The sequence below is a fragment of the Fragaria vesca genome, linkage group LG6 (assembly GCF_000184155.1).
Source record: "Fragaria vesca subsp. vesca linkage group LG6, FraVesHawaii_1.0, whole genome shotgun sequence".
Lineage (NCBI taxonomy): Eukaryota > Viridiplantae > Streptophyta > Magnoliopsida > Rosales > Rosaceae > Fragaria > Fragaria vesca.
This window is the reverse complement of record NC_020496.1, coordinates 26,872,481-26,900,455: the sequence shown is the minus strand read 5'-3', so window position 1 is coordinate 26,900,455 and position 27,975 is coordinate 26,872,481. Positions and strand designations below refer to the sequence as shown.

The window sequence follows — 27,975 nt, the reverse complement described above, 5'->3', positions numbered from 1 at the left end:
ATTGTTCTGCACTTCTGCATGAGAACAGGCCAGGGTTTTACTCACTTACTCTGAAAGGTAGCTGACATGCCTGGGGTGCCGACGCCATACAATTTCTCCAACAAAATTTGCTTATGGTAATTAAACATGCATTCCGGGAATGGGAAACCTTACAAGTTACAATCCTAGCTAGCTTATATCGATCTTTGGATTTTGTATTACAAGCCCAAGGCCAGTACGTACGTAGATTCAAGCATTGCTCGTTCCTTGTCAAACCCAAAAAGTCTACAGAAAGTTAAAAACCAAACACTTGCAAGTCTTAACTACTATTATGTATACAAAAAAAAGAAACACACCTAGAAATCAAAACTTTTAGAAATGATAGCTTTACGTCCTCAGGCAATCTCCAGATCTCCTTGATAGGATTATTCGGATGTTGGCTATACATGTCGAACAATAGGTCTAGGGTTGCCGTATATGATATATGCGACATTCCTCCAAAAGAACTGCCTTCGCTAACTGTAAGAGTGAAGCTTAATTAGGAGAGTGTCTTCTAGATCAATACGTATGTACTGCACTTGTAGTAGTCAGGAGTAGTACTAGTACGCAATATTGGATCCCATTCATACTGACCCGAATTCTTAGTCCATATATATATGATGAAATTCTAAGTACTTAGTTACGTACTAGTAGTCTAGTACTGGTACTACTAATTTGTTACAGCGCAATAGAGTACTGGAGCCATACTTTAGTGCATATGATTCCACTATATATATTCATGGCTCCTCCAGCTTGTGACTAAATGAGGGAGCTAAATCTTGCAACAAATTGTAGTCATGAGGAACATGTACATGCTGCTGCTGCTGCTGCGGTTGATTCTGATGAAGAGTACTCATGAGATTTGAGTAGAAAATAGAACCTGCTGGATCATAATGATGTTGAGCTTGCAGTTGAAGTTGGTTGTTATCGACTGGAGTAAGCAGTTGAGTTAACAATAATTGGTGTGGAAATCTTGGGGATCCGTTGTTACTGGTCCCGAATCCTCCCAAAAAGGAAGGTGTCAACATGCCAACAGCATTCATACTGCCTCGAAGTGTCGCTGGACATTGATGGTTGTGCTGCCCTTCATATGTTGTGATCACAGTCGCCGGATCGTGGAACGATCTCTCCACACGTTTCTTTACATTGCACTTCTGAGTAGTGCATCTGTAATAACTTCTGAAATGTTAAGAAAATAAAAAGCTCAATGAGATCACCAATACTTAGATTAAACCCTATTCAAGAAGTTACTCTAAGTTAATTAGTTCTTCTCATTTTATCACAGAATTGAGATAGAAAAGAAACATTTATTTATCTGCAACGAAGAACAAAAGCTATCGTTGGAGCTCATAAACGTGAAATTTTGGGATTATTTGAAGGCTAGGTAACATATAAAGTGATCGATAAGTGACTTCAAGTACTATGATCGAAATATAACACAATGGTTATTGAAAAATATCAGACAATTATTTCATTGTAATCAAGGATATAGTTAACGAAAGCAAATTAAACCAAACCTAGGATAAGGGCTATTCTTGACTGCCTTCTGTCCGTACTTTCTCCATCTGTAGCCATCTTCAAGATGATCAATTTCACTCTTGGTCAAGAACGCGAACCGCGGTTCCCTCTGCCGTTTCTCTTTCTTTTTTGCCTTGTTCCTGATCAATTACACCACCATAAACAATAAGCTATTCTTCAGTCAATAAGCAACAGAACCCCCAAACTATATTTTTTTCTTTTCTTTTGAATTCTGCAATCTAATCAAGAAAACTAAGGACATTATGCACTAGCTAGCTACTACATCATCAAATTTGTTTATATATCTCTACCAAATTGAAATGACTAGTATATACGTTAGGGTTCTGTTACATAGCAGATAAGAGGAAGGGAACCCAGATCTCTGTGACTCATGAGAGCTAGGTAGCCAAAAGTCAATTTATATGAATGATATGCAAATTGAAACACACAGAGGAAAATGCATTGATTAAAAAGTTGATTTTCTAAGACGTTATAATATATGTAAGACTTTCAAAGTCTACCTTAGCTAGATTGAGACAAAACATATTTCAAGCCCTATTGATTAATATTCCATATACCAACAGATCGAGGTATGGAGAGGTTCCTTAAATTTAGCTTAAAATTTCACCTTTAACCATGAATCTAGCAACAAAGAAGAGAAGAACAGAAAGAAAACCTACACTTTCTTTGACTCGTCTTCATGATCTCCAGGAGCTTCTTCAGCTGACTGTACTACCTTCTGATGCTTATCTTTCTTGCTGATCTTATCTGAATCTTGATTGTTTTCATGCTCATGATGACGAGCAGCACCAGCTTCATTAGATGAACAAGATATCGATGAGTTCGGTGTGGATGGATTTTGATCTCCTACAACAGCAGCTGCAGCCTTGTTTTTCGAATGATCGTCCTGATCTAACAGCGGCGGAGAAATGACTTCAGATGATGAACAAGAAATATCAAAGGCTTTTGAGAGGGTGGTGTAGTCCATTGACCCATTTAAGCAGTCGGCGAAGCTCATCAAATACGAAGGATCAGATTCAAATCCATGTAGGCTTTGAGTTTGGGGGTCTGCTGGTGTTTGGGGAATATTGTATATGGAACTAGAGCTGTAATTGAAGAATGGAAAGCTTGACCTGTCGATTTCGTGGGGGTTGTAATCGAAAGGGTCATACTGTAGGTAAGGGCTTTTCTTTTCATTTGACATTGAAGATGATACAGATCGAGGAAGAAGAGAAACGGGAAAGGAGGAGGGGAAGAGGACTTTGAGAGAGAGATGGGATTAAGATTCTTGCTTTGTTCTTTGAGAGAAAATGAGCTTTAGGTTAGATTTTTCTGTTTCCTTTTCTAATAGAGAGAAGGAGAGAGAGAAGGAGAGAAAGACTGATCCATAGGATGGGACGGTAGCTTTGGCTATTTAGCACACACTTTTGCCTTTTCCTACTAGTGTTCAAAGAATATATCACTAATAATGTGACTAAGTACATTTTGGCGGTAGTCTAAATTAAACCAATCTCATCCTCAATCTAATTTTTTGATTTTCTTAAATGGACTCACAGTTTACATCTTTGGATATGATTTTCCATCAAACTAATAACTGGATGCAATTTTAGGTTTCTAACTTTCTATTATTACTGTAATTTGGTAGCAAACAAGGCAAAAAATTGACGTAATGAATAGTGCTTTGTCTGAAATGATAGTACTATAAACTAATGAGTGTTTAGATATTCACAAAATCAAATGTACGTACAAATCCCAAAGATATAATTGTACATTAAGTTACTTCAATCAGAGCTAGTAAAACCATTACAGAAGTGCTTAATTAAAGGCTCTTGATGAACTGATAGTAAAAGCCATATATTACAGAAGTGTAAATTAATAAGTTAAATACAGCAGGAATCGAAGAAACTGAAAGTTTTGATCCAAATCAGAGTTCTCAAATATCTTTCAACATGCGTTCTTAGAGTTTTTACTACACTCATCTATATATGTAAGCAGTTACTTCTAAATGTTTAACTATTAATTTTTCTTATATTGGTTTATATATTTTCAGAGAACATTGAAAGAATCTTAGACAGAATATCAAATGGCGAGGTTTGAAACAGTGGGAACAGAAAATTTGGTGAAAGCCGGTTTAAGGTTGGAAGAGAATCATATGTAAAGCTTTACGATGAGACATTTGCGTCGGAGAGAAAGAGAGAAAGAGAAGGTCTACCTGGTTTTATTGAGGAAAGACTAACTGTGTTAGTGTGTGTAGGGTTTTATTTTAGGGTGTGGTGGGTGGTCAACAAGGCCAGCAGCACACTGTCCTACTTTGCGGTGCTGCCCGAGGGCTTACACGTGTTAAGGGTTGGGCACCGTCACTTTGACCGTAGATGGCACGTGGGAGACATTCTATTCCTTCTCCACGCCTATGTCTTGCTGACTCGGCCTTGCCGTCATCTCCGTTACGGAAACCTCCATGTTTTCTGGCTCGCTGCTTTGCTTTCTTCAAAGTCCGGTCAAACTCATCCAAGTGATCACAGTACCAAACTGCAAAAGTTGGTCAAATACCAACTTCGTATCCTTGTCATATGTTGAAAACCGATCTCTGTTTCTCCTTTCCATCACTTAAATTTTCTTCTAAGTTGATTGATATGGGATTATTCTAAATAGTGATAATCTACTTTAATTGTGAGCCAGTTAGTATATATCACACTCATCCGTGTTCGGACCAAAATGCACAAAAATATCTTAACAAAGCGAGACTAATTTAATCTATTCTTCAAACCTGCTGGTTATAAACTGATAGCATACGAATTTGAATTCAAACTCTAAACATAGAGTTCCATATTAGGCCGCTCGATCAACGAACTTTACCAACATCACGTAGTTAATAATAATTTGTAGTACGTTCTTAGAATAGCATTACGGTATATGCTTGAGATATATTGGTATTATGAAGCTTATATTATTCTATACCAATTGTATTGTTTTCTTAAGCGATCGGTGTTATGATCGAATCCATGCATGCATGCATATCAAATCTAAAGGAGCAAAATGAAGTTCATCTACACAACTTTTTTGTCTTTCTTTTTTTTAATTTTAGTCAGGGACTTATATTTAATTGATCCGTGTACTACAGTACGAGTGATATATATATCATATCTTTTTCAATTAGATTTGAGATGTTATTTGCATATGGGTGTGCCTAACTTGCATGCATGGTCGATCTGCAATACAAATCAGTCTTCAAATTAAAACGATTGAACAGTCTACGTTTTCCCCACAATAATGCTGCCTTTTACACGTTTCTGTTTGTGTGCGTGTGCGTGTAGAATATCATAACCAGCTAGTAGCCCATAAAATTCCATATAGACTTCCCGATCAAATTCGTTTTGATTATTTTTGTAGCTGCTGTCAATGATCATGTGAAAACAACATGATTTTAGCCAATATTAATTTTGGTACGTGATGTTTTGCCACGCCCAAGTGATCTGTGAGAGATTGATATGAACGATCTTGTTGATGTAGAAATGTCATATAAGAAGCATATACGATCAATCTAAGTGTCAGAGAGGTCATGATGAAAAACAAAATAATAGACTCGAAGAGTTTGCAATATACGAAAAAACAATATCGATCAAATTAAGGTGAGGCAACAATAATTAACAAGCAGCTTCCAATAGGAAAAGGTGGGTTAATAATTGAGAATGTGCATGTATGATATGATCGATCTCGACGGGAATATATTGAGTGGTGTGGCTTTTGAAAGAGGGAGCATAATATATGCAGCAAATCCTAAAAGGAAATGATAATAATAAAACCCATGAAGAATGATAGAGGACGTCGTAGCTTGAGATTGTTGACATTTCAATTGTCCTTTGTAAATGTTAAAAGAGGAGTAAGCGATATATGAGTATCTGAGTATCTGACTACATGGTGACAACAATGGCATTGGAGTTTTGCTCAATGGATAGCCATTTGTTAGGTCTAGGCAGTACAAACAGTCATGTGCAAGTAGTAAGACATACGGAGTAACTAAATGATGCAGCAATTTTCTTTGGTTTTGTTTCTTGGTTTCTCGATTTAATAAGCTACATTCATCTTGGAGTTAATCAGGGGTTAATTTAGAGTTGGAATTACGAGTTTAAGCTGATAACTGGCTAGCTAGCTAGGGTTTTATACTATTTCTTACGGTAGAAACACAGCAACCAGTCTCAATCTATATATATATTCTTCAACTCTATGTACACATGTATCAGACATTTCTGCAATGCATCATGCGACTGGTGTTTACCAAACAGTCGGGCAAGTTTTACTGCGAAAATATGAATATACGCACGCTGTCATCTATCATTTTATCGAACAAATTAAACATGAATATAATCATGACCTGGTGAATTATCCTGTTGAAGGAAATGATGCTTGATCTGTTGCATCATATATGAATGTATTGATGATGAGATTTAGGAAAGAAAAACTGCATAAAGATACTGTATACAACATGAACGTACATCTACATATTCGACTGATTAATTAGCTAGCGTTTGACTAAGTGGTAAGCTAACCGTTTTAGTTAATGTTAGGCAAATGACCATTTTCTAGTAGTTGTTGTTGTTGTTCTTCTTCTAGTAATATCTAAATACAGATCACTAACCCTAGCTACCAAGATCAAACGTACATAACATACAGCAGCAGTATCAAGTATAACTACGTACCTAATAAGCAGATCGAAGCTGTTAATTTATTACCTAACAAACTAAGTGAATTTACACAAAATGGAATTGGGTTTTCTAGCTTCGAATTCTTAATTTATTACTTGACTACGTTAGATATATACAGTTGCAGATTCCAATTCAAGCTCAAATGTGAAAGGAGTTCCAAACAGCTAGCTCTCTATGGATTGTTTGTTTCTAAAGTCAGAAGCACACTCGACTGCAAATCCAACTACTAAAGCGTTTAGTCGCCTGAAAGCGAATCTAAATATTCAACCTTATTAAGCTTAATTAATTTGCCACTACTAGATCTACTAATTAAATATATATCATGTAGACACTAAATTGTGTTCATGCGTACGTGATCTGTTCCACCAATGGATTAGATATATAGAAAATGAAAAAGAATGATTAAATGATGACAATTTTTTGTATACTGCAAACAAGTCTTTGAGTCTTGACATGAGACATCAACATATCTTTGTGTATATATATATGTGCTCAAAAGGGGTCAAATTAAACTTACTTAAATAAACACAGCCTTTTATTCAAACAAACAAAGAGATGAGGAGCTGTTTGATTCCATAATGTTTACGTTTATGTAATGAATTCGATCAGTTTAGATCGATGGAGACAGAAAGAAGCAATTTTGACTTGGAATCGAATATGTTTGTTAACACTGTAGTGTTGGTTTGCAACATGCAACATTCTAGAAGATTGGTTAGTACGTTATTTTGTTTAGAGAAAGTTGAGAAATTTTGTTGAGAGAGCACAGAAGAGGGCAAAACATGGCTTTTATATCGATCTTTTGGATCTGCTTGTATATATGTTTGATCGGCAATATACTAGCTAGGTCCATTTTCCTTCTCCTTTAATTTAATTTCATAGATTCGTTCGTAAAATAATTCATCTTAGAACTTTCATCTAATCTTTATCAAGCAATAATACAAAATTTATCAAGAAAATCTACCTGTCATCAAAGTCTAATTATTATGGCACTCTAGCTAGCTAGCCTTGGATTTACTTGCTTGCTTGTAACAAGGAACTCCTCAATCCGAGATTGGCGTACAAAATGACAAGACTACATAACTATACATGTTTGATAATTAATCACCTTTTGATTGGTGACAACCACTAAATTAATGTTACATATTAACACCTCCAGAGGTTAGCTAGGTAGCTAACAGATAGCAAACTTAATTATTGATCTTGTCTATATATTCCCAAGTATATATACGAGAATTACCAAATACACTTGTATGTCAAGGACTGTGTATACATATGATCATGATGTACATGTAAAACTTACTGAATCAAAGGTCGCTTAACTTGACGTGCTTTTCCACAGTCGGATCCAGTAGCATCCATGAAGAACTTGATTTCTGAAGAGTAGTATGTATTCAAGAGCGGCATATGTGATATATATAACCCATATCCATGTAACCCTAACCCTAACACTAGCAAGATTTTTCTTTTTGTAATTTTTTTTTTTCTTCCCTTCGATCAGATCAATATCTTAGTACTTACTATATGAGATTATGAGTTTAGGAGGCTGTCAAACTCTTCTTTCCAGCTCGATCGTTGAGTGTGATATGATGGGATGCTGTACGTCATGAGTGACTGATGATATTCGATCACCAAGTATGATTAATTTGTTGTGTGGAGCCAAAATGAGAGATGAAACTATTGATGGCATGGCCACTCGGCCTATCAATCCAAAGTCATGAGGAGATAGATATTCGAGTGAGTCCAAGTCCGAAAGGAAATGATAGATGGGACACAAAATGCCAACAACACAGACGAAGCTATCTTCTTCACTACAGAAGCTCATTGGAGTCTGAATGATCGATACGCTACACCAAGAAAGCCAATATGTACAGGAGCTACAATAATTGTTGTCCAAATACATTGAAGCTTGAAGCCTCGATTCTGACTTCAATCAAGTAGTAATCTATGTCGTGCATATATGCCTCCATGGACCATGCCTCAATATTTGGTGTTGGTTTCTGTAGTAGTTCTAATGTCGTATCTGTATTCAAGGAATCAATGTCATGGTGGTTTCTGACAATTTGGGGAGGACATGACGATGATTGAATGTGATTATGTGAAGTTAATCAAGGGGCCGGGGTCATGGTTTGGGAGTGTACTTACTACTCGATCGATGTGATTTGTTACTCAATGAATTGAAATTTTTCAAAGAGCTAGGGAGGTATCTTTCATTTGGGACGAACCAAATCTATGTAAGGTGTTAGTAGCTGCATGTAGCAGTTCGATCTATCAGTTCAAGGTCAGGGTGGATTTTGACAATTTGGGGAGGAGTGGAGGACAACGTACAATGATTGATTGTGATTATGTGAAGTTGATCAAAGGTGGTCATGGTTTTGGGAGTGTACTTAAAAAATTAAAATTTATAAGAGGTGTCTTTTATTTTAGACGTACTAAATTTGACTGAAACTTACATAAACGCTCAGCTCGACCTAAACATTATAACTTCTTTTAAAGTAAGTACCTCAAAGCTAAACGGTGAAAATGCCGATATGCCAATGAAAAGTTAGTCTCAAGTACAATTAGCTTCATAGTTGGAACTAGGAAACTAACTTTGCTAGTTTCTACAATACTACTATAAAGCTAGTTCCTACTATGTTAGTTTCCTGTTTTATGTTACTTTATGTTTTCTTTATGGTAGATTTCTAACCTCTTTTCTTTAGGAAACTAACTTCTTAGCTCTAGAACGCTCCCCATGGAACAAACTCATATCTTTTACAAAAGAAAGTTAAGAAACGATTCAAGCCAATTGCTTCGTATAAGAAGCTAAACAAAAAAAAAAGAACTTGTACTTGTACTTGGGCCTATAATGGGCCGGCCCGCCTTTCCCTTTTCTTAGTCAGAGCGATGAGAGAGCAAAGGGGAGAGTTGACACGGAGGAGGATGATGCTGATGAAGAGCGGTGGTGGCACGGCCATGGCTGTCCCTTGCAGACCGCCCATGTGCTCCGCCACGGCTTCCAATATCAACTCAGAAAACCTACGTGTCCAACTGGGTCAGCTTCATTCTGAGGCTGAGACCGCCAGAGACAAAGGTATACAACCAAACTCTATATCTAACTATCTCATAGTGTTTTATTGATGAACATCATCACAAGTTCTTGTCTTTTGTCATTATACTATCTCTGTTTACTTCAAGCCTATTGTTTTTGTTGAGTTAAGTTTCAGTTACTGGTCCTTTAAGCTACTCAATTCCTGTTTCTTTCTGTTCCAATGTGGTTTTAATATAGGACGAAGATGAACATCACTGTTGGCTAAGTTTTACATGCTTTTTATAACTATGTGAGTAATAATAGTGTACTGGAGATGAGTTTAAGATTAGTTCATGGTTGTTGGCTTAGCTAACAATGCAAGGTTGAGGCTTCTGCGGCTGTCCGAGGCGGCTGAGAAGCTTAGACGGCAAGCAGCAATCAATGTCCGGAGCGGGAGGGAAGATGAAGCGAGGGAAATGCTTTTTCAGAAGAAGAAGGTCATGCAGGCATTGGAGAAGTCAAAGAAACGGATTGAATTGCTTGATGAGCTTTCGACAAAGCTTAATGAGGTACACTAGCTGGTATAACCATGAAAAAGATTTGATTGTGCTGAGAAACTAGTTATAGTTTTTCTGTTTAAAGAATCATTTTATGTTAGAAAGCCATGATCCTTTATGTTTCCCGATAAGCTTCACCAATACTGAAGATCAGGGTGGTTGTTATCCAATTCAAAAGAGACATTAACATGGGTTTGTTCTCTGCCATTTTTCAAGATCCCTTGGTATAATGTTTCAGCAAAATTGTAATCAAAATTTGATTGTCATTATCAAAGGAGTTGTGGAGGCACCCATATGGATTAAAAAGAATGTAGATGATGAAGCTGTACATTGTGAAGTTGCTTTACTTTTGTGGCAGAAGCCAGGGAGGATTGATCTGTTAAACGAAAAGCCTTACACTTTTGGCAATTGAAAGAAAGGCGAAAGTCCTGGGGTTGCAATCTGTTTGTGGTGTAGAGATGGAAGGTTTGGAGAGAGCTAGGTTCCATACATCTTTATGGATCTCTTCCTGGGAAATTTAAGGATCACACTTTTTCCTTATGGCGGCAGTTAGTCATAGAGGTCGATATAAGATGGGATATACCAGCTTCTGGCATGTCCTCATGCTAGAGTTGTAAGTTCTTTGGAGAAAGAAGAAAGGAATGATGTTGACATGATGGCAATCTCCTGGGTTGTAGCTAAGGGTGAGGAGATATGGATCACTTTGGGATAGAGTTTGTTACTTGGTTCGCTTTGGGCATGACTGCATGAGTTTATCCCGAGTTTAGAAATGTTTCTTTGTATGCTACATTGTTGGACTGGAGGACTGTTTTTTCTTAGTTCTCTTATTTAATATGCATTACAATCTCTTTCTTTTGATGTTGTTAATGATTTCAGTTAATCAGCAAACACCATAGTAGCATACTTAGGCATGATGCTCATCTGGGGATCTTTTTAACAAGTTCTTTTGTTATAGTTGCAACCAGGTTTTTAAAACCTTTGGCTCACCTGCTAAGAAAAACTAATTAAGTTGTGAGTGCTTTATCCACATAACTAGGTGTATTACAATCTACCTTTCGAATTAGCTTTTCATGGTCCGAGTGGTCTTTCATATGCAATCAGCTTGGATTTATTGAAAAAAATGTTGTATTTCCTACCCACTTATGTGGTCATGAATAGTCCAGTTGGTAGCCATACCTCTTCTTTATTGAGGAGGCCTTCCCAAAATCTTTTACATTATCATAAAGCATTCTAGCTCCTGTTAACGTGCTCTATTATTTTTTCTCTTAATATTCTCATTCCAGTTTTTTGATCTTTTACTGTATTATGTTCAGTCCATAATATGAGAATAAGAAGACTAATTTGCTTTCAGGCAATTTCTGTAAAAGAGAGGCAGCTAATTGGAAATGTTGCTTTGGATCTTGAAGTTGTCAGAGAAGATGCTTCCAGTCCAGTTCGAATTATATCACCAACACCTGAAGACGGAGAAGATTTGGATGAGGTCGAAGAACTTGTCCCCAAGGGATCAAAGCTTACTGATGGCCAAGATAACTTGCTCCTTACGGAGAATCAAGCTAGCTTACATGTTGAGCCAGAGGGAGATGATGTTCGGAAACCTTTAACAAGTGGGGTTTGGAATGAAGATGACACAATCAATTGCTTTCAGGGAATAACCTCTTTTGAGAATTTCTTGGAGCATCTGGATGATAAACTTAACAAAATCGAAGCAGAACTTGTCACTGTATTAAGGATCTCAACCTTGGTAGTGGACAACCACGAGAAGGCAACAAATTTCAAGGTGCAACAGATAATGGAACTTATTGAGAGTATAGGTGGCATTAGACAGAGGTAGAGATTTAACTGAATCTGCGCTTTTCACTCCTATCATAGAATCTGCAGTTTTTACTTCTTATATTGGCTGACTCTGTACCATGGTTAATTTCATTTGCTACCCGTGATCTTTGTGGTTCCAGAATTTCAAGTATCAAGCTGGCAGATGCCGAGGTCAGATAAAGTTTCAGTTTATTGAATCTCTATTATCTGGTATGGATTCTGTTTATGCATTAGAAGTTTCCACCTTTAACTCTGTTTTCATGAGAAATTGGAGATTAGATTTGTTACACCTGCATAGTTTAAATGGTACATATCTTTTGTGTCCCTTGTGTTTGAGCCATACTTCTTACAACTCTGTTGGAAGTTACATCATGAAAACTTGTGGAGACAGTCTATATGACATATGCTTCTTTGCTCCATATGTATCAATTTCAGAGTTAGGGACTGCAGGTTGAGGAAGTGAACTGCCCTCCTAAATTGATGAATTTTTTTCGGCCTTCACAAGCTCTGAATCCTAAACTTATAATTGATGGTATAATCAGGAAACAGTTTTTGGTTTATTGGCTTCTCCAAACACTTAATAGGACAATTTCAGTGAGTTGAACAGAGAATGGCTCGTTTAAAATTGATTTCCAGTATCAATAGCCAATACCCATGCAGCTCTTCATTTTTTTTTTTTTGAATGCATTGTCCGAACATCTGAAGTTTGCCCTTACAATTGAAAGCAACAAGATTTATTTCTGAGGCCACTTGAGCCTCAAGAGTGCCAGTAGATTTCTCTTTTCTTCTTTCTTGAGTCATGTGCTCTTAAATTTGCAAACTTTCTGATTAATGCTGTGTATCGAATAGAGGCAGTATTGATAACCTTTTGCTATACATAGTGAATAAAAGTCACTTATGAAAGCATTATTATTTTTAATTTTGATGTTGTTTCTTTTTTCTTTTCAATCCCTGTGTTCTTTATGCTCTTTGATGGGATGGTGAAAATCCTTATACAATTCCTGATATTAGTACTATTTTGTCGAATAAACAATCGATCTGCAGTTTTGGTAATCTCTTTAGCATATAGATTTATTTATTTAGGTGCTAATTTTGAAGGATGATTGAATGATCAGAGAAAATGAGCAAGTCACAATGAGATGAGATCTTTAGGTGGCCATTTATCATTCAGGAGCAATAGTATGAACAAAAGAATTGAACTCTGCTCTGAGAGTAACCATCAAATTCATGTTGTATGTAACTATATATAGTGAAAGAAAGAAAGAAAAAATCTTCATTGTGTGCCTTGGTATTTCCATTTGAATACAACATGATGGGATCAGTCATTGTCACCTTCCATTAGGTCAACAAGAGTAATCTTGCCATCATTACTATGCCCCAAAGAATCAAATTGTTTGCATATCAGAAGGATGTCCTTGTTAGCTACCATGCCCATCTCCTTGAGCTTGTACAAGACGAACTCTGATTTGCTGAAAAATAGAGTTCATATAAGCAGAGTAAAACTAGTAGATGAAAAGGAATACAGATCAAAGGGTACCTGATGCATCCATCATTATCCAGGTCTGCTGCCAGTAAATCCCTTAGGGTGACCTCCTTTTGAAGAACCCATTTCGCAATTTTGCGATTTCTCTTGTCGATTCTCATCTCTGTCAAGTACAAAAACGCCCGTGCAACGGCGAATGTGCTTACTAATAACCAGACTACTGCAAAACATCTTCCTCCTACGGTTTTGAAAGCATAATCCCCATAACCCACTGTTGTCACTGATGTAACAGATAGGTAAAAACTATCAACCCAGCTGTAGCCCTCTACATAATGAGCTACTATTGTGCCTATAGTTATACAACAAAAGACTACTGTCAAGGCCAAACATACCTTTATCCGTATTCTCATCCTTCCCTTCTCTTTATCAATGAAATACGCCTGAACCATTGTGTTGAACTTATTCTCATCCACCGTGCTCAACAAAACGGATTCTTGCCTATCACAGATGTAGGTCACCAACCCATGTAGCAGAATATCAATGAAACCGAAACCAACCAAGATGAAGAAACAAGTGAAGAGTTTGGTAAATGTTGTGTCTGGAACAATGTCACCATATCCAATGGTGCAGAGCGTGACAACAATGAAGTACATGGCGTCCACTGGCCGGTATGTGACATCCTCCCCTGAGATACCTCCGGTGGTCAAGTATATCACAATGCCAATTATGATATACACTACAACACCGATGGAGGCTTGCCTAACAATGTTGGGGGTTGATTTAGGGGCAGGTCTGGGATCCAGAGAATCTTGTATCGTCTCCTTGAAGTCGGTGAACACCGAGGGTGCCGAGTGTGATCGACGTTTGAGCCTTCTTTTCCTGTTCTTGTTCAAATTGGCAATGAGATTTACATATGAAGAAGAACTGGGAGTTATGGGAACAATAACATCACCAGCACTTGTGATCAGCTGAGTACTTGAGACACGGCGCGAAGGGTCGAGATCAAGGAAACTCGAGCGGAAGTCTCTTGATAATCTTCTTGGTGTTGCTCTGCTAGTCCCTTCTTCACCACCTACCTCTGCTGCAATCTTGGAAAGAAAAGGCTCATCATCCATGGTAAATCTGCATATGTTAATCGTATGGATATTAAGGATTCAAAGTCTACCCTCCTATTATTGAGCTGTTGTGTTTCTTCCAAGGAAGAAAAGGAGTTCCCAACTACAAGTCAATTCCATGCAAGAAGAGTAGTTTAGTTGGATGGTAGTTTTAGGTGATTTTAAACTGCAGCCAACTGAGTCTCGTGGGGTGGACTTTGGAAGTTCAAACATTGCTAGTTACACAGCTAACCCCCACATTCTCTGTAATTTTTGATTCCAACTTTCGAGCTAACCATCATTTTCAGGCTGACCCTTAAGAGTAACCATAGTCCATTATCTTAAATCCTTCTAAGTCAGCCATGAAAAGACAAACACAACTCATGTAGTGTTAAAATCATCATGCCTGGCTGATATTCAGTAGTACTATACACATGGACTTTCTGTTTCTTTCTGAATTTTTATGTCAGTATGTGTTATACTTGCAGTTCAGATTGATATCTTCTGTCAGTTTGAGTTGTTTACTATTTTGATCAACACGCATGTCAAACAGGCCTCATTGAATACAAGTTCTGCATCTCATTTTCATAGCTAGTTACACCAGACTGCAACCGCATATCTTGTCTTCTTGTTGAGCTCACTCTTTTGTTTATGTGGGCTGGTCGTATTGAATATTAAGTTGCTGGAGCAAACGAAAATTACAATAATAAGAGACAGAAACACTCTTTTCTGACCATTTATAGCATCTTCATTGCACATTTTTTTGACCGTCTGGCCAAGTTTTTGGTTAGTTAAAAATGAATGTGCCGGTGGACTATGAGTCTATGACCAGAACAACACCATACGGAGGTTATGGATGTGAGAATGTGTTGCACGATCTAAGAAGTATAGATACAGCATCATTCTTGGTCCAGCAAATTGAACACCCAAATTTAACTATACAAGGTGAATCAAAGTTCACAAATTATTTTACTCGAGATCAACCATAGTTGGCAAAGATGATTTTTCAACACTAACTCCATAATATTAGTTCAGCTGATGATAACAAAACCCGCACCATCTGGCAGTCTACCTGCATGAATGAAATGGTTCTTTAATCTGACAGAAGGTTCATCCACAATCTCTGTGTGTCACCTGAACATAACATTTGTATTACAAACTATTATAGGGAAAGAGAAGCACCATTTGTATTACCAACTGTAAATGCACTTGCTTCATAAAGAAAGCGTATCAAATAACTTGAATCCTAGTAGTTCAACTGATGAGAGCATAACCTGCACCATTCAGGAATCGTGCAGCAGCAGTTGGGTTGGTTCTGGGAGATTCTGCTTCCTGCCGAAACAACTTTAACCAGCTCTTGGAGCTCTAGTTTTCTTACTTCAGCATCCTCCTCAACAATGGGTTTCTTCAACCCAAGATAAGCCAATCCAATTCCAATTAGTAAAACCCCCAAGAAGACCAGAGCGGCAGAAAATAGACCAAATGCATATGGTGTTTCTGCAGCTCCGGGTATGCCATCTACATTGATCCCAAAAGTCCCGTAATAATAGATAGGACAAGGCCACAACCGCCAAAAACTCCCAGATTATGTTGAACTGTTAGGCTTTTGTCCTGAAATTAGAGTAGCATGTGAGAATCCATGAAGTCCAACAACTACGTCAGGGTATCAAAAGTCCACATTTATTGAGAACTGAAGCTAAAGAAAGTTAATTTGAAGCTAAACATGGAATAAATCATACTGACTAAAATGAATTCTTCAAGCTTGCATACACCTAGAAAGGATAAATTCACAGTTTTCGTGTTTATGGCAGAACTCAGCAAACAATGCCAACAGATAAAAAGAAGTTACTTAAGGGGTAGGGACTCACTTACTTTGTGATACGAAGTCATATTCATAGATGAGTGCACACCCAACTAAGCACCATAGGAACATGCATGTGTCCTTCACATTGGCATTAAAGCAATCCACAAATGTGTTTCAACCTAAGCTTTTGTGTCTACCGTTCAATGTACTATCTGTTGTAAGTTATGCCCCTCGAAATTATTAGCGCACAAAATTGGGTTGTCAATGATTCATGTATGAATGCCTCAATAGCACTATGCAAGGGCACCTTTGCAAGCTTTAGATAAAAGAAAAACGTAAGTTTCTGAGATTTTCTGCTCATGTGTGGAAAGCATGGCATGGGTTTATTTTGGATTTGGTATCCTTCAAGAGGTCGGTACTTTTTCTCTGGGAGTGATCTTAAGAGCCTAATGGTGTGAAGACTTAATATGGGCCTTGTCAATGTTTATTGAGAATCACGAGTTCACGACAACTAAGTTGCATTCTAACAAAATAAGTAAATATAACATCCCTAGTGTTCATCAAAACCATGAATCTGTGCTACTGATACCAGATTAAAGGGTTGCTTGTCTAATGAATGTCTTACTTGCATATGGAATTAGAACAAGGTTGGCCTAAATGTAATAGGACCAGGGAATCTTTATGGGACTATGGGAGGCACCTAATCCTTGATGCCTGCTCTAGCAATCACGAACAAGAATTCAAGTTATCTGCGTCATCATTGAGATTGCTTACATGAATTGCTCAGAGAAGAAGAGTAAGAATGTCTCTTCCAGGTTAGTTATCTTCACACGTAGTGGATATATATGTTGGTTGTTCTTATGACTGAGTACAATATGTATATTTATGTTACATTTATCTTTCATGTAATGCTGCTGGTAATTTCTATCGAGTTTTATATTTATTAGTTTTGTTCACCAGGTCAGACAATTCTAAGTTTCTAACAACCACACCTAGTGAAGAACACAACTCTTCTTGAAAACAGAACAATCAAATTGCCAAGTCATAAGCCATTCACAAAGTAATACCAGAAACTTCTCCTAACCAAAGAATATGCGTTATCAAATGCATTTCCCATCAAAAGATTCAAAGATGAGACATTTAACCCAGGTAAAATTACTCATGATTTATAAATAACAATACAGTATTTTGAGGATTTGACTCAAACCTGTAACCATGCATAAACAGTGCTCTGCATCATATTTTGAATGGTAAACAAGCGACCAAAAACTGCTTCTTGCTCTTCAATCGACCCCCTTGTATTCTTTCTTAGTTGTTCTAGCAACTGCCTTGTGGCATCCCCTCTCAAGTGCCGAAGAAGCTCAAAAACAATTTCTTCTCTTGCATGTAGCAACCACTTCACTCTTATAACCTTGAGGTGAAAATAAAGGAATCAAGTTCAAGTCAGACGTTATCAACCAAAGGAACAGTTTCGCTAGTTTAGTCATGTTGTTAACATTCCAAAAGAGAGTGGAAATGAAAAATTGTAAAAACTAGACATCACAGTAACCAGACATACATAAATAAATCTATTCTCTTAAACATAAAACAAAGAAACACAGATATCTACCCCTCTTGACAAGCTCCTAAGATTGAATTTGAAACATACACCTCTTGATTCACAATATTTTGTAAAAGTTTGACAATAGACGAAGATGGAACAATAGCTACACCCTAACTTATGCAATAAAATGAAGATTGGTTTAAATAATTCAAGAAAGTAAATACTAGCTTCTCACACTACACGAGATAAAAATTACTGCAAAGAATATGAAGCCTGATACCTGGGTTGATAACCTTCGGAATTCTTGGTTCAAAATTATACTGAACAGGTGCATATCTTCATGGCTCCTCCTATTCATAAGTGAATATCATTTGTTTGTGTGTAAAACATTGAAACAATAGACAATTCCAATGTGAAACATTCTTTATAATGTGATGAAACAGTCCGGTGTACACTGCCGCACCTGTTCATAAACTTCAGTACAACTTCATCTGCCGCCCAAAATACAGATTTGCGAAATAACCTGAAAGTAATAGAAATTAGAGACATCAGATTATGGAAGCCTCACACCGTTGTATTGGTGCAAAATTTATATGAATAAATAACTAAAATATGTGCTAGATATCATAACCTTAAGAAGAAATTCAAGGAAAAAAAAAAACAATCAGATAGAGTACTCGATCATTTGTCTTCAACTATTCTCCCATAAGTAGATGGTAAACCAGAGAATATGTGCTAGATATCATAACCTTAAGAAGAAATTCAAGGAAAAAAAAAATCAGATAGATTACTCGATCATCTGTCTTCAACTATTTTCCCATAAGTAGATGGTAAACCAGAGGTGACTAATTTAACTGATAGAAATACTAAAGAATATGGACAAGGTAGATCATCAGACTGAAGTACCTATCATCCCAGCATGCTAGGCGGCAGGCTAAATGTGCTATAACTTCATGAATAGTACGTGGCATGGTAATGCCCTCAGCAGCAAGCAGCTCCTGCACAAATAATTGGGAGGGAATAAATTAAGCAAGCAAAGAAAAAAAATCCAAAAGTCGTGAATAACTTGTTCCTTGAGTGTAAGCAAACCTGGACTTCTGCTATTCCCAACACATTAATGTTCTGTGCAGAACTTTTCACATGCAATGCTGATACTAGAAAATTCTGTGCCTGCCATGATCTAAGAACAATGGGAATGTCATCTTCATCAGCAAATGGATCACCTACTGACTGGCCCAGGAGCTCAAATAATAGTCCACTAGCAACCCTTACAGGAACCTGGCAATATAACAGAAAATGTCTTGCATTTACAAAAGGATGCAATATGCGCATGCGAAACAATGGTATAATGACATCCAAGAGATGATGTACTTACTCAAATACATATACTACAAGATTTTCACTATATGATTTGTATTTTGTAAGAAGATCATAAATAGAATAACTGGAAGCATGACACCGAAATGATCCTTGTACAATGAGTTCTGAGAAGGGAAAGTAGTTGTTAACTCGTTATTATGATAAAATAAGATCAAAAAATTTGATCTCATATTATCTCCAAGAATCGAGAATTTTTTATTTGCTTGATACGAACTTGGTCTGAATTTTTCATGATATTGAATATTCTACAATAGAAACCTCCAGTTTTGAAACCTCAGTTTGGGTAGAAAGAAAAGGACACCATGAAATCAACTATCTACAGAAATAAAAATCAGATAATATGCGGTGTGCAGAAAATGTCCTACAAAAACCTTCCAAGGTAATTCAAGAATGTGTATGACAGACATCCACAAGATTGGAAAGATTTATGACAGCTTAAGTGCACTACAGTGCATACTAGAGATCAGTGATGAAGGTTTCAGCATGCAATGTATTTTGTACCCTGGTGTTTCTCTTTTCCCTTTTTTCTGGATTTACATATAGATCAGCTTCTGATGTAACATGCAACAGCAAGCCCGTGTCATCAATTACTCATTGAACCCATGCAAGAACCACAATGTGATATCAGACTGAATAAAAATTGCTTCATTTTGAATGAACATAATTCAACAGAGAAATTATAACAGTTGTCCTCTCCCTTTTATATATGAACCACGCAGTTAAGACTCACTACTGACTTTTGTGTGCCAATGTTACAGCATTATACTAGCATCTTACAACTGTTGACATGCATGCCATGAGTAGGGTCATAATCATGATATGTCAACCTAGGTATAAATGGTTACTTTCAAAGGTGCACAAGCGTTATACCTCATACAGAAGGTGCTTCATCAGATCACTTATCAACCTACTTTCATCTCGCAACGCAATGCTGACAGCAGGATGCAGCCATTGAGCAGTACTCACCCATGAATTGATGCATGGATGATCAGCAGCTACGTGACACCACCAAGTGGGCCCTACCGGTTTCTCCCAGTAAGGAGCTGCCACATCTGCTACAGCGACATCATCATCATCGCTTGCAAACTCCATAGGCTGCAAGTCCCAGCCATCATCAACGTGCACTGTCTGGAAAAGTTCAGAAATCCTATCCCAGCCAATCGGTACCCAACAACTTTTGGGAGGACCTTCTCTCCCACGGAAATGGCCCGAGTGAGAATTCTGTTTGTAGTTAAGGCCTTCTTCCTTTCGATTCTGACCAACTCCTGAACCACTTTTCGGTGAGGATTCACATGAGTGTTTTACATTCTTTCTTGAGTGATGGGATTCAGTCCGCTCAGGTGACAGAACTTGCTTGTTTGCTGCATCTTTTACAACATAATGAGCTGCCAGCACCTTTTTATCCCCTCGAACAAATTCAAATGCACAAATGAGTCCATCAGTCCAAAGATCACTAAGTGGACTGACATCACTACTACTAGAATGGTGTTTCTGATCCTCTAGCTTATTCATGTTGTTTCTCATAGGAGCTGTTATCACTCAAGCTGCTTTTAGCTATGCACGGTAAAACAAAGCATATGAACAAAAAACATCATCATCCAGAGAGCAAATGAAAGCAAACAAATTATAAATTGCCATCGCAACCATTAGACATGTATTAAACCGATTTTCATAAACTCCAATATCAAGTTCACAACCATCAATGACTTTTAATTTTCTGCTGAAACACAAACTGACATCCATAATCCATTGTCGAACCCCAAATCTAAATTTTAGCTCTAAATCCGTTGCAACTTTCCATATTTTCTCAACGTTCAAAACAAATGAGAAAAATCCAAATATATAGTTAAGCCTGGCCAAGAAGAACATCAGTCCCAGCAGAGATACAAAACTGAGTGGGAGCATATACTTTGGCCCCAGAAAACTATATGCTTGAATCAACTTAATAAAGCTCAGCTATTTGTATCCATCTTATAACAAGATAAAAACTTCAGCATAAATTCATGGGGATCATAAACTGGAAAACATGTCAAAACAACGTTACCAAGTGTTTGCCGAGACAACAAAGGGGAAAGAAACACTAAACCCAATGCAACAATGAAACTCAAAAACAAAACGTACCAGCTAGAGAGAAGGTTGATGAAGTTGGGTATAATCTGAGAGGCCAAAGAGGAAAGGAGGGAGGGTCTTGTGGTAGCGGTAGAAAATACTGGCAAATCAAGCGTGGAGCGGTTGGCATGCATAGGCACGTGGAGAGCTTTGCAGTGAGGCTAAATGCATGGGTGTTGGAGTTTCTCTGGGTTTTGCCACACACAGTGTGACTGAAAAGTTTGGTGGTACATGTTTCCCTCGTCTAGTCAAATCTGCACTCTGCTAAATGGAATTAATTCCCTTCTTGTTTTATTCGCTTGATACGAGGCATCAGGAGTCCTCACATTTTGTTGGACTCACATTAATGGCTTTCTATAAAGGAGGAAGGTGATTTGAGCTTCACTTTGACCGGTGACGATGAACTATTTTGACATCCTTGGCATCTTTTTAACGGGTAAAGCTAGGGTCTGTTAATACATGTCATGTATCAACTATGTCATAAAGTTGTAATATGAGTCCTAAAAGTAGTAATATTAGTCCTCAAAATTGTAATGTGAGTCCTTAAAGTTGTAAAATTTTAGTTACAACATTAGTCCTCATGTATCGTTAAAGTGATAATTGAGTCCTCAAAGTTGTAACAACTTTTCTTTTATCACTTTGAAGACTCAATTATCACTTTAAGCACACATTTTACCACTTCACGACACATGAGGACTAATGTTGTAATTAATTTTTTTACGACTTTAATGACTCATATTACAACTTTGAGGACTAATATTACTATTTTGAGAACTAAGCACACATTTTACCACTTAACGACTCATGAGGACTAATGTTGTAATTAAGTTTTTTTTACAACTTTAAGGCCTCATATTACAACTCTGAGGACTAATATTACTATTTTGAGGACTCGTGTTACTATTTTATGACAGAGTTGATGCATGACATGCATTAACTCATTGTAGAATTTTCTCTTTTTAACATGGGATATCGACAATTTCACCATTTTTGCACCTCACCTTTTGAAGTTTTTGTCCATTTTCCCAATCAAAAACCTCATTTATATTTCACCCTACGAATGACCCATAGAAATCGTGTCACATCCCGGTTCTTAAGTCAATTTGCGGTTATTTACTTTTGGGTTACTTTGGCTTTTACCGTTTTGAGTAACCGTTTACGATTTAAGGCTCCAAAAGTTGACTTTTTCTTTCGTCTAAAATTTGGAAAAACTTTCTTCATGAAAGTCGTAGAGGACGTTAAGCGGGGTTCGTAGACGCGTGGCACGCTTAAATAGGAGTTCGTATGAATAAGTTATGGTCTAAAAACAAAAGTTACTATTTTGGTTGGGGGTATAAAAATAGAAACTTACCGGATGGGTAAGGTAAGAAATCAGTTTCACCCCCCTCACTCTCTCTTCTCTCTCCCGCGCCTCTCCTCCGACCGGCAACTTCATCACCTCCATCCGCCGCCGTCCGGCCGAGCTAGGTGGCGTGCTTGGTATCGATTTGAAGCTTGGAGCATCCTTTACAAGTCTAGGTAGGTGGCAGCCGATGTCGCGCCGCCGTGAAGGAGAAATCATGCTGGAAAGCCGCGGCTGTGCGTGGTGGGGTTTTCGCCGGAAAATCCCTTTTCCGGCCACCATAGCCGGAGCTGTTGGTCTCAACTTGAAGCTCTCCCTCCCAGTAGCAAAACCCTAAAAGGATTCATCCTAACTCAAGCTAGGTAAGGAGAATCGAAGGTTTGAATCTTCTAGGGTTCTTGATTGTGTTTTTGTTCAATTGACATGTTTAAGCTTGAAATTGGACTTAGTGATAGTTATGAAAGTTGTTTGGGATGTTGAGAGGAAGATGTTGTTAAAATTTGGTAGCCATCAGGGGTCGCCGGAGTTGGCCGCCGGCCGCCGCTGTAAGAGGGCTTTTCAGGGTTTTAAATGTGTTATGTTAAGGGGAGTTTAATGATGTGAATTTTGGAATTTTTTGAGGAGTTTTGATAAGGTTTGGGATTTTTAAAAGATTAAGGATTTTGCCGGTTATTAGAATAAAAATCCGGCCGTTGGATTTCCTTGGTATTTTTTTATAGAATGTTAGAATTGATGAATTAAGGTTGTGGTGGAGTTTGGTGCGAATCCGGCGAGTTTAACCCTATTAAGAGTAGTGGGTTAAACGGAACAGAGTTGGATGATTTTATTCATGTATTTATTTTCTGGAATTGAAGTTTGGTTCTAAGCATGGTTGTTGTGCCAGGATGCGAAGGGAACCTCGCTTGAGTGGCGATGCGGTTATCGTCGGGCTTATGCCTAAAGTTGTGAGTGGACATTTTGGTTTAATTAAATATGCATGCAAAATTTTATAAATTATCATTTTATTTTTCCGAGCATATATTATAATTTTCAGCTCATGAGATGATCTTGAAAATTATTTGAGTGTGATGCATTGATTAATGTTTGGTCATGATTTATGGATTTAAGCTCGGATTATTAATTTGATATTTGAGTTTGGTTATTTTATAAGTTTCGGATTTCATTGTGATTGATTTAATGGTGACTTTGGGATTAATAAATGATTACCGAAAATGAGATTTTTGGTAGTTCTCCATCATAATTTAATTGTTTATTTGAGGCATAATGATTTTGACTTAGAGAATATTTTAGCGAGTATTTTCGAGTGGAGATATTGTTATTTATGATTTATATTTGATATTGAAATCTCGCTTATAATATAGTTTCGAGAATATTTTGACGTGTGAGACATGTCATTGAGTTGTAGTATAGTTTCTTATAATGATTTTCAAATACGGTTGGGAACTGTACCATTCATTTGATATTAGGGAAGTTTAATTGATTTAAGTGACTTCGTATGATTTTAGTCACCATAATATATGATCGCTTTTATATTGATTATTGCTAGCTAACCTTATTAGCAGTCCTCATCATATGTGAGTCGCTATTATAGCTTTATTAGCGGTCCTCTTCATATGTGAGTAGAGCGCTCAGTGTGGGACGCTGTTATAGCCTGGGAGGCAACCGATCGGTATTTATATTTATTAGTTAGCTAGCCTTATTAGCGGTCCTCATCATATGTGAGTTGAGCACTTAGCGTGGGACGCTATTATAGTCTTATTTAGTGGTCATCGTCATATGTGAGTTGAGCGCTTAGCGTGGGACGCTATTTTAGCCTGGGAGGCATCGACCCGAGCGTGGGAGGCTCTTTTTTCGTGGTGATAACTCTTCCCTTTATTTTATTCTTCTCAGTAATATAATCGATTAACCAGCGGGGCTGGTTTATCTTCTCGTATGAGATTTCTGTTTTAATTAACCAGCGGGGCTGGTTTGTCCTTTATTAAATGATTTTGGATTTAAAGTTTTAAGGAGGTTTAAGTTGCATGTTGTTAAGTTTTAAAAGTTGAAAAGTGGAAAAGTATATAAGTTTTATAATTGTTAAGTTATTGAATTTATTTTTCGTCCACTCACTCTAACGTTTTTAAATTACTTTCCCCTTGGCCCTTTGGTTTACAAATGCCTAGTTTGCAGGCTAAGTTAATTGAGGTCGAGCGTACATGGAGTCGAGGCATAGTCAGAGGCTGCTTCTGCTTAATCTTTATTTATTGTTATTCTTTCATTACTAGATATGCTCTGATAACATGTTAGTGAAGAAATGATGTCTTTGTTGTTGGTTGTGGAATTCCCGAAGTTTAGTATTTAATATATTGAGAGATGTGTTAAACTTGGGGAGCAAGAAGGCTCCAAGAGTTGAGGATGGAGGTTTGATTATAGAAGTGTTAAGTTTGATTTTTTCAGAAAAAAGTTGTCCATTTTCAAGGAAGGTTATGCCGAATTTTCGGTAAATTTTCCTTGAAGGTGGTCCCCGCAGGATTTACTTCGGATTTCAGGGTGAAATTCGGGGTGGGTCCTGACAAATCGAGTGAATGAATCAAGCCAGTCAAGTTCCAAGGCCACCCTACACAGAGAGTGTACTCCAAAAAAAATACAATCCAAACCCGAATCCAAGAGCAACATGAATATAATGTCTTATTACGAAAACCATCAGGATTTTAAATACGGGACCAATAAAAAAAACTTGAATCTCTACTTCATTTCACAACCAACGAGATAAAATCATAGAGACAAAGCTAGCTAGCCACAAATTTGAAGCAAAATCACATATTTTCAATCAACACATTACACTGCATATGTTTTTGGTAATATTTAGTTCAATTTTCTCTGTCATAACTCGTAAGTTAACTTTAAAAAAGAAATGAAACTGGTTTTTCTTCCTCTTCTCTCTAGAAAAGTAGGAAACTAGGGTTTCACAAAAGTGTGGGCTTTCTCCCTCGTATGGCTGCGTCGCGTCGCTGGTGCCAGTCTCTAGCCGTGCCGACATCTGATGGGTGTGGCCGGACGAGATTTTCTTGTCGATTGACGATGTCTTAGATCAGAGGACATGATCGGAGAGGCCTATTCCAGGTTATAGCGATATAAGACGATGATTACATCAAAGACGTTTTTTGAGACGGCCATGGATTGATTGGATCATAAATCCTTGATAGGTTGAGTCGGCGGTTTATGGCGGTCGAAGAGTCAGTTGTACTCGATGGTTGATTGGTATGGATTCGTGGTTAGATCGGAAGGATATCGGAGACGACTTGGAGGTTTCGGGTTTGGCTCTGATCTAGGGTTTTGTGGATGACTCTTCGACAGTGGTACACGTTGACGGTGGTGTGGCAAGGGTTGATGTTGGTGGTTGCAGCTTTGGCCAAGGTGGTAACGCTATGGTGTAACGGCGGCTTGGATCGGGGGAAGACAAACGAGTTTGATGTACCAATCTTTTGGGTCAGGGCTGCATTAATAGGCTAGGCCTGTAAGAGGTTGTAGAATGGGTCTGGACTTTAGTTTGATCTAAGTCTGGGATTTTTTTTTAATTTTTTTTTGGGTTGTTATCCCTCCTCTTTGAGTGAGGTTGTAGATTGTTTTTTGTAGGTTGGTGTCGTTGGGTGTGTCATGGTTATGGAGTCGTTTTCAATGATTGTTTTAACATCGGTTAGTTATTGTTGTCAATGTAATAGGGATGTTACATGTACATAATGTTTGTAGTTTTGAGATACAATGCTTAAAATGGTTGTTTCCTCTTGAGGTTAACTACAAAGATGTATCAAGGCTTCTGTTACATGTTAGGTTACAGTTGAACCCTATCAATTCTTGTCTATTATAATCACGGGTGTTTTCAAGTAATGAATAATGTGAGAAGTTTATGTTCACCACCGATATCTCATATGATTGTAATCTTATTGAAAATATATATAAGTAGTGTTCACCGGCCTGGTTAGTTACTGGCAAAAAGATTCATGGTCAGTCACAATTTGATTTACATCTAAGAGTTGAAAACAAAACAATTCTAATTAAAAATAATTCTCCCTATCATTAGATTTACATCTAACGGTGACTGATTACGAATTTATTGATCAATTAATGACTAGGTGATCATCGCTATCTGACATATATATACCCCACAGTGGTGTTTACATCTAGGGGTGGAATTTTGAAACCGAAAACCGAAAAAAACCGAGCCGAAAACCAAACCGAAACCGGAAAAAACCAAACCGAATTAAGAAAAACCGAACCGAACCAAATTAGTTTGGTTTGGTTTTTGGTTTTGGCCCTTGAAAAACCAAACCGAACCGAAAAACCGAATCTCTCTAAAATGACGTCGTTTTTTGTCTTTATTTTCGTATTAAATATTTGATTTGAATAATATGCTTTTAGGATTTATATTCTATATAATTATATGTTTGTCTTTTCTAATATCTTGCTTTTTATTTTTGTTTTATGTACATATAGAAATGTTTTAGGTGTCGTGTATGCGAAGTATAGAGAGTGATATGTTACTTCTAAAATCGAAGACTTTATTGATAAAATTTATTGATATAAAATTTATTGATATATTATATGTGTTTATAAAAACAAGTAATGGAAGAAAAAAAATAGGACCTAAAATACGATAATTTTTTACTAAGACAAAAACATACAAATTTTAAGAAAAAATATTTTAAAAAAGAAGAAGAAAAACCGAAAAAAACCGAAACCGAACCGAACCACGGTTTGGTTTGGTTTCCGGTTCAAGGTCTTAAAAATGCCAAACCGAACCGAATTTTTTATTCAGTTTGGTTTTCGGTTTTAGGTGAAAACTGAACCGAACAAAACCGAACCCACCCCTATTTACATCGTCACCTAGTGACAAAGGAAATCATTGTCAATTATCGTTGGATGTAAATTCAAGAGTGTGAAGTATTATTTTAAAGTTAAATTGTTTTGTTTTCTAATGCTGGGAAGTATTATTTTAGAGTTAAATTGTTTTATTTTCTATTTTTAGATTTACATTCAACGGTGATCGACGATAATTTTTTTTTTTTTTGTGATAGGTGACCATGTTAACATTTCTAATATGAGGAAATCTTTGGTGCGACAAACGCACCACGTGGCTGGTGCGACTAGCCATTCACAGACCTCCACGTGGCGCTTTTTTTCCACGTCAAGCTCTGCTTAATGAAGAGAAGAAAAGGAAATTGGAAAGGAAATCGGAATCCCATCTCTCCGATCGAATCACAAGATCTTTTGCTTGATTTAAATATCAAATCTATCCTTAGCAAATCGGAAGGGGTTCGGTTGAAACTCCTTGATTTAAATACCAAATCTTTTGCTTTGCCCAAAAACTCCTTCACTACTTTGATTCAAACCCCACGAAGGCAATTGGATTCCAAGCCCTTGGATTCCATTATTTACATTCAAAGGTTAAGGATCGCTAACCTGAGGATATTGCTTCGGCTTGGGACGATGTAAATTTCAAGTTTCCTATCTCAGGTACATGGCTTATGACCCCAAATCCATCTCTTTTCACCTACTGAAATCTTTTTCTTTAATTCCATTCCAACTGAATTTAAACAACTAAACCTTGTCTAATTTCTAGATTAAC

The 27,975-nt window shown here is 37.3% G+C and overlaps 3 protein-coding genes and 1 pseudogene across 4 annotated transcripts; 1 reads left to right on the top strand and 3 right to left on the bottom strand.

Moving 5' to 3' along the window:
* Positions 1-181: 181 nt before the first annotated feature.
* On the bottom strand, positions 182-2,940 carry LOC101308483 (probable WRKY transcription factor 28-like). The gene is made up of 3 exons (XM_004303826.1): positions 2,217-2,940; positions 1,536-1,676; positions 182-1,197 (listed from the first exon to the last, which is right to left on the bottom strand). Exons 1-3 carry the CDS (start codon positions 2,738-2,740, stop codon positions 756-758), a joined length of 1,107 nt encoding a protein of 368 aa, XP_004303874.1. The 5' UTR covers positions 2,741-2,940; the 3' UTR covers positions 182-755.
* A 5,925-nt stretch (positions 2,941-8,865) lies between these two features.
* LOC101308195 lies at positions 8,866-12,119 on the top strand. The gene is made up of 5 exons (XM_004303825.1): positions 8,866-9,309; positions 9,616-9,815; positions 11,155-11,630; positions 11,756-11,786; positions 12,051-12,119. The coding sequence occupies exons 1-5, from the start codon at positions 9,123-9,125 to the stop codon at positions 12,054-12,056; spliced, it is 900 nt and encodes a 299-aa protein (XP_004303873.1). The 5' UTR covers positions 8,866-9,122; the 3' UTR covers positions 12,057-12,119.
* Positions 12,120-12,663: 544 nt separating this feature from the next.
* Positions 12,664-14,683, bottom strand: LOC101307905 (two-pore potassium channel 3-like). The gene is made up of 2 exons (XM_004303824.1): positions 13,153-14,683; positions 12,664-13,084 (listed from the first exon to the last, which is right to left on the bottom strand). Exons 1-2 carry the CDS (start codon positions 14,211-14,213, stop codon positions 12,934-12,936), a joined length of 1,212 nt encoding a protein of 403 aa, XP_004303872.1. The 5' UTR covers positions 14,214-14,683; the 3' UTR covers positions 12,664-12,933.
* A 755-nt stretch (positions 14,684-15,438) lies between these two features.
* LOC101315265 lies at positions 15,439-21,085 on the bottom strand (annotated as a pseudogene). Its single transcript, XR_185122.1, has 8 exons — positions 21,041-21,085; positions 19,790-20,473; positions 18,629-18,817; positions 18,446-18,537; positions 18,003-18,062; positions 17,820-17,889; positions 17,204-17,407; positions 15,439-15,803 (listed from the first exon to the last, which is right to left on the bottom strand). The product of XR_185122.1 is annotated as an uncharacterized LOC101315265 (transcript).
* Between the last annotated feature and the right edge of the window lie 6,890 nt (positions 21,086-27,975).

Coding starts and splice junctions, on each gene's coding strand:
- LOC101308483 (XM_004303826.1), bottom strand. CDS start 2,740: ATGTCAAATGAAAAGAAAAGCCCTTACCTACAGTATGACCCTTTCGAT. Junction 1,677..2,216: donor GAAGACGAGTCAAAGAAAGT/GTAGGTTTTCTT, acceptor GTAATTGATCAG/GAACAAGGCAAAAAAGAAAG. Junction 1,198..1,535: donor AAGAATAGCCCTTATCCTAG/GTTTGGTTTAAT, acceptor TTAACATTTCAG/AAGTTATTACAGATGCACTA.
- LOC101307905 (XM_004303824.1), bottom strand. CDS start 14,213: ATGGATGATGAGCCTTTTCTTTCCAAGATTGCAGCAGAGGTAGGTGGT. Junction 13,085..13,152: donor GATAATGATGGATGCATCAG/GTACCCTTTGAT, acceptor TCTATTTTTCAG/CAAATCAGAGTTCGTCTTGT.
- LOC101308195 (XM_004303825.1), top strand. CDS start 9,123: ATGAGAGAGCAAAGGGGAGAGTTGACACGGAGGAGGATGATGCTGATG. Junction 9,816..11,154: donor TTTCGACAAAGCTTAATGAG/GTACACTAGCTG, acceptor ATTTGCTTTCAG/GCAATTTCTGTAAAAGAGAG. Junction 11,631..11,755: donor ATAGGTGGCATTAGACAGAG/GTAGAGATTTAA, acceptor TTGTGGTTCCAG/AATTTCAAGTATCAAGCTGG.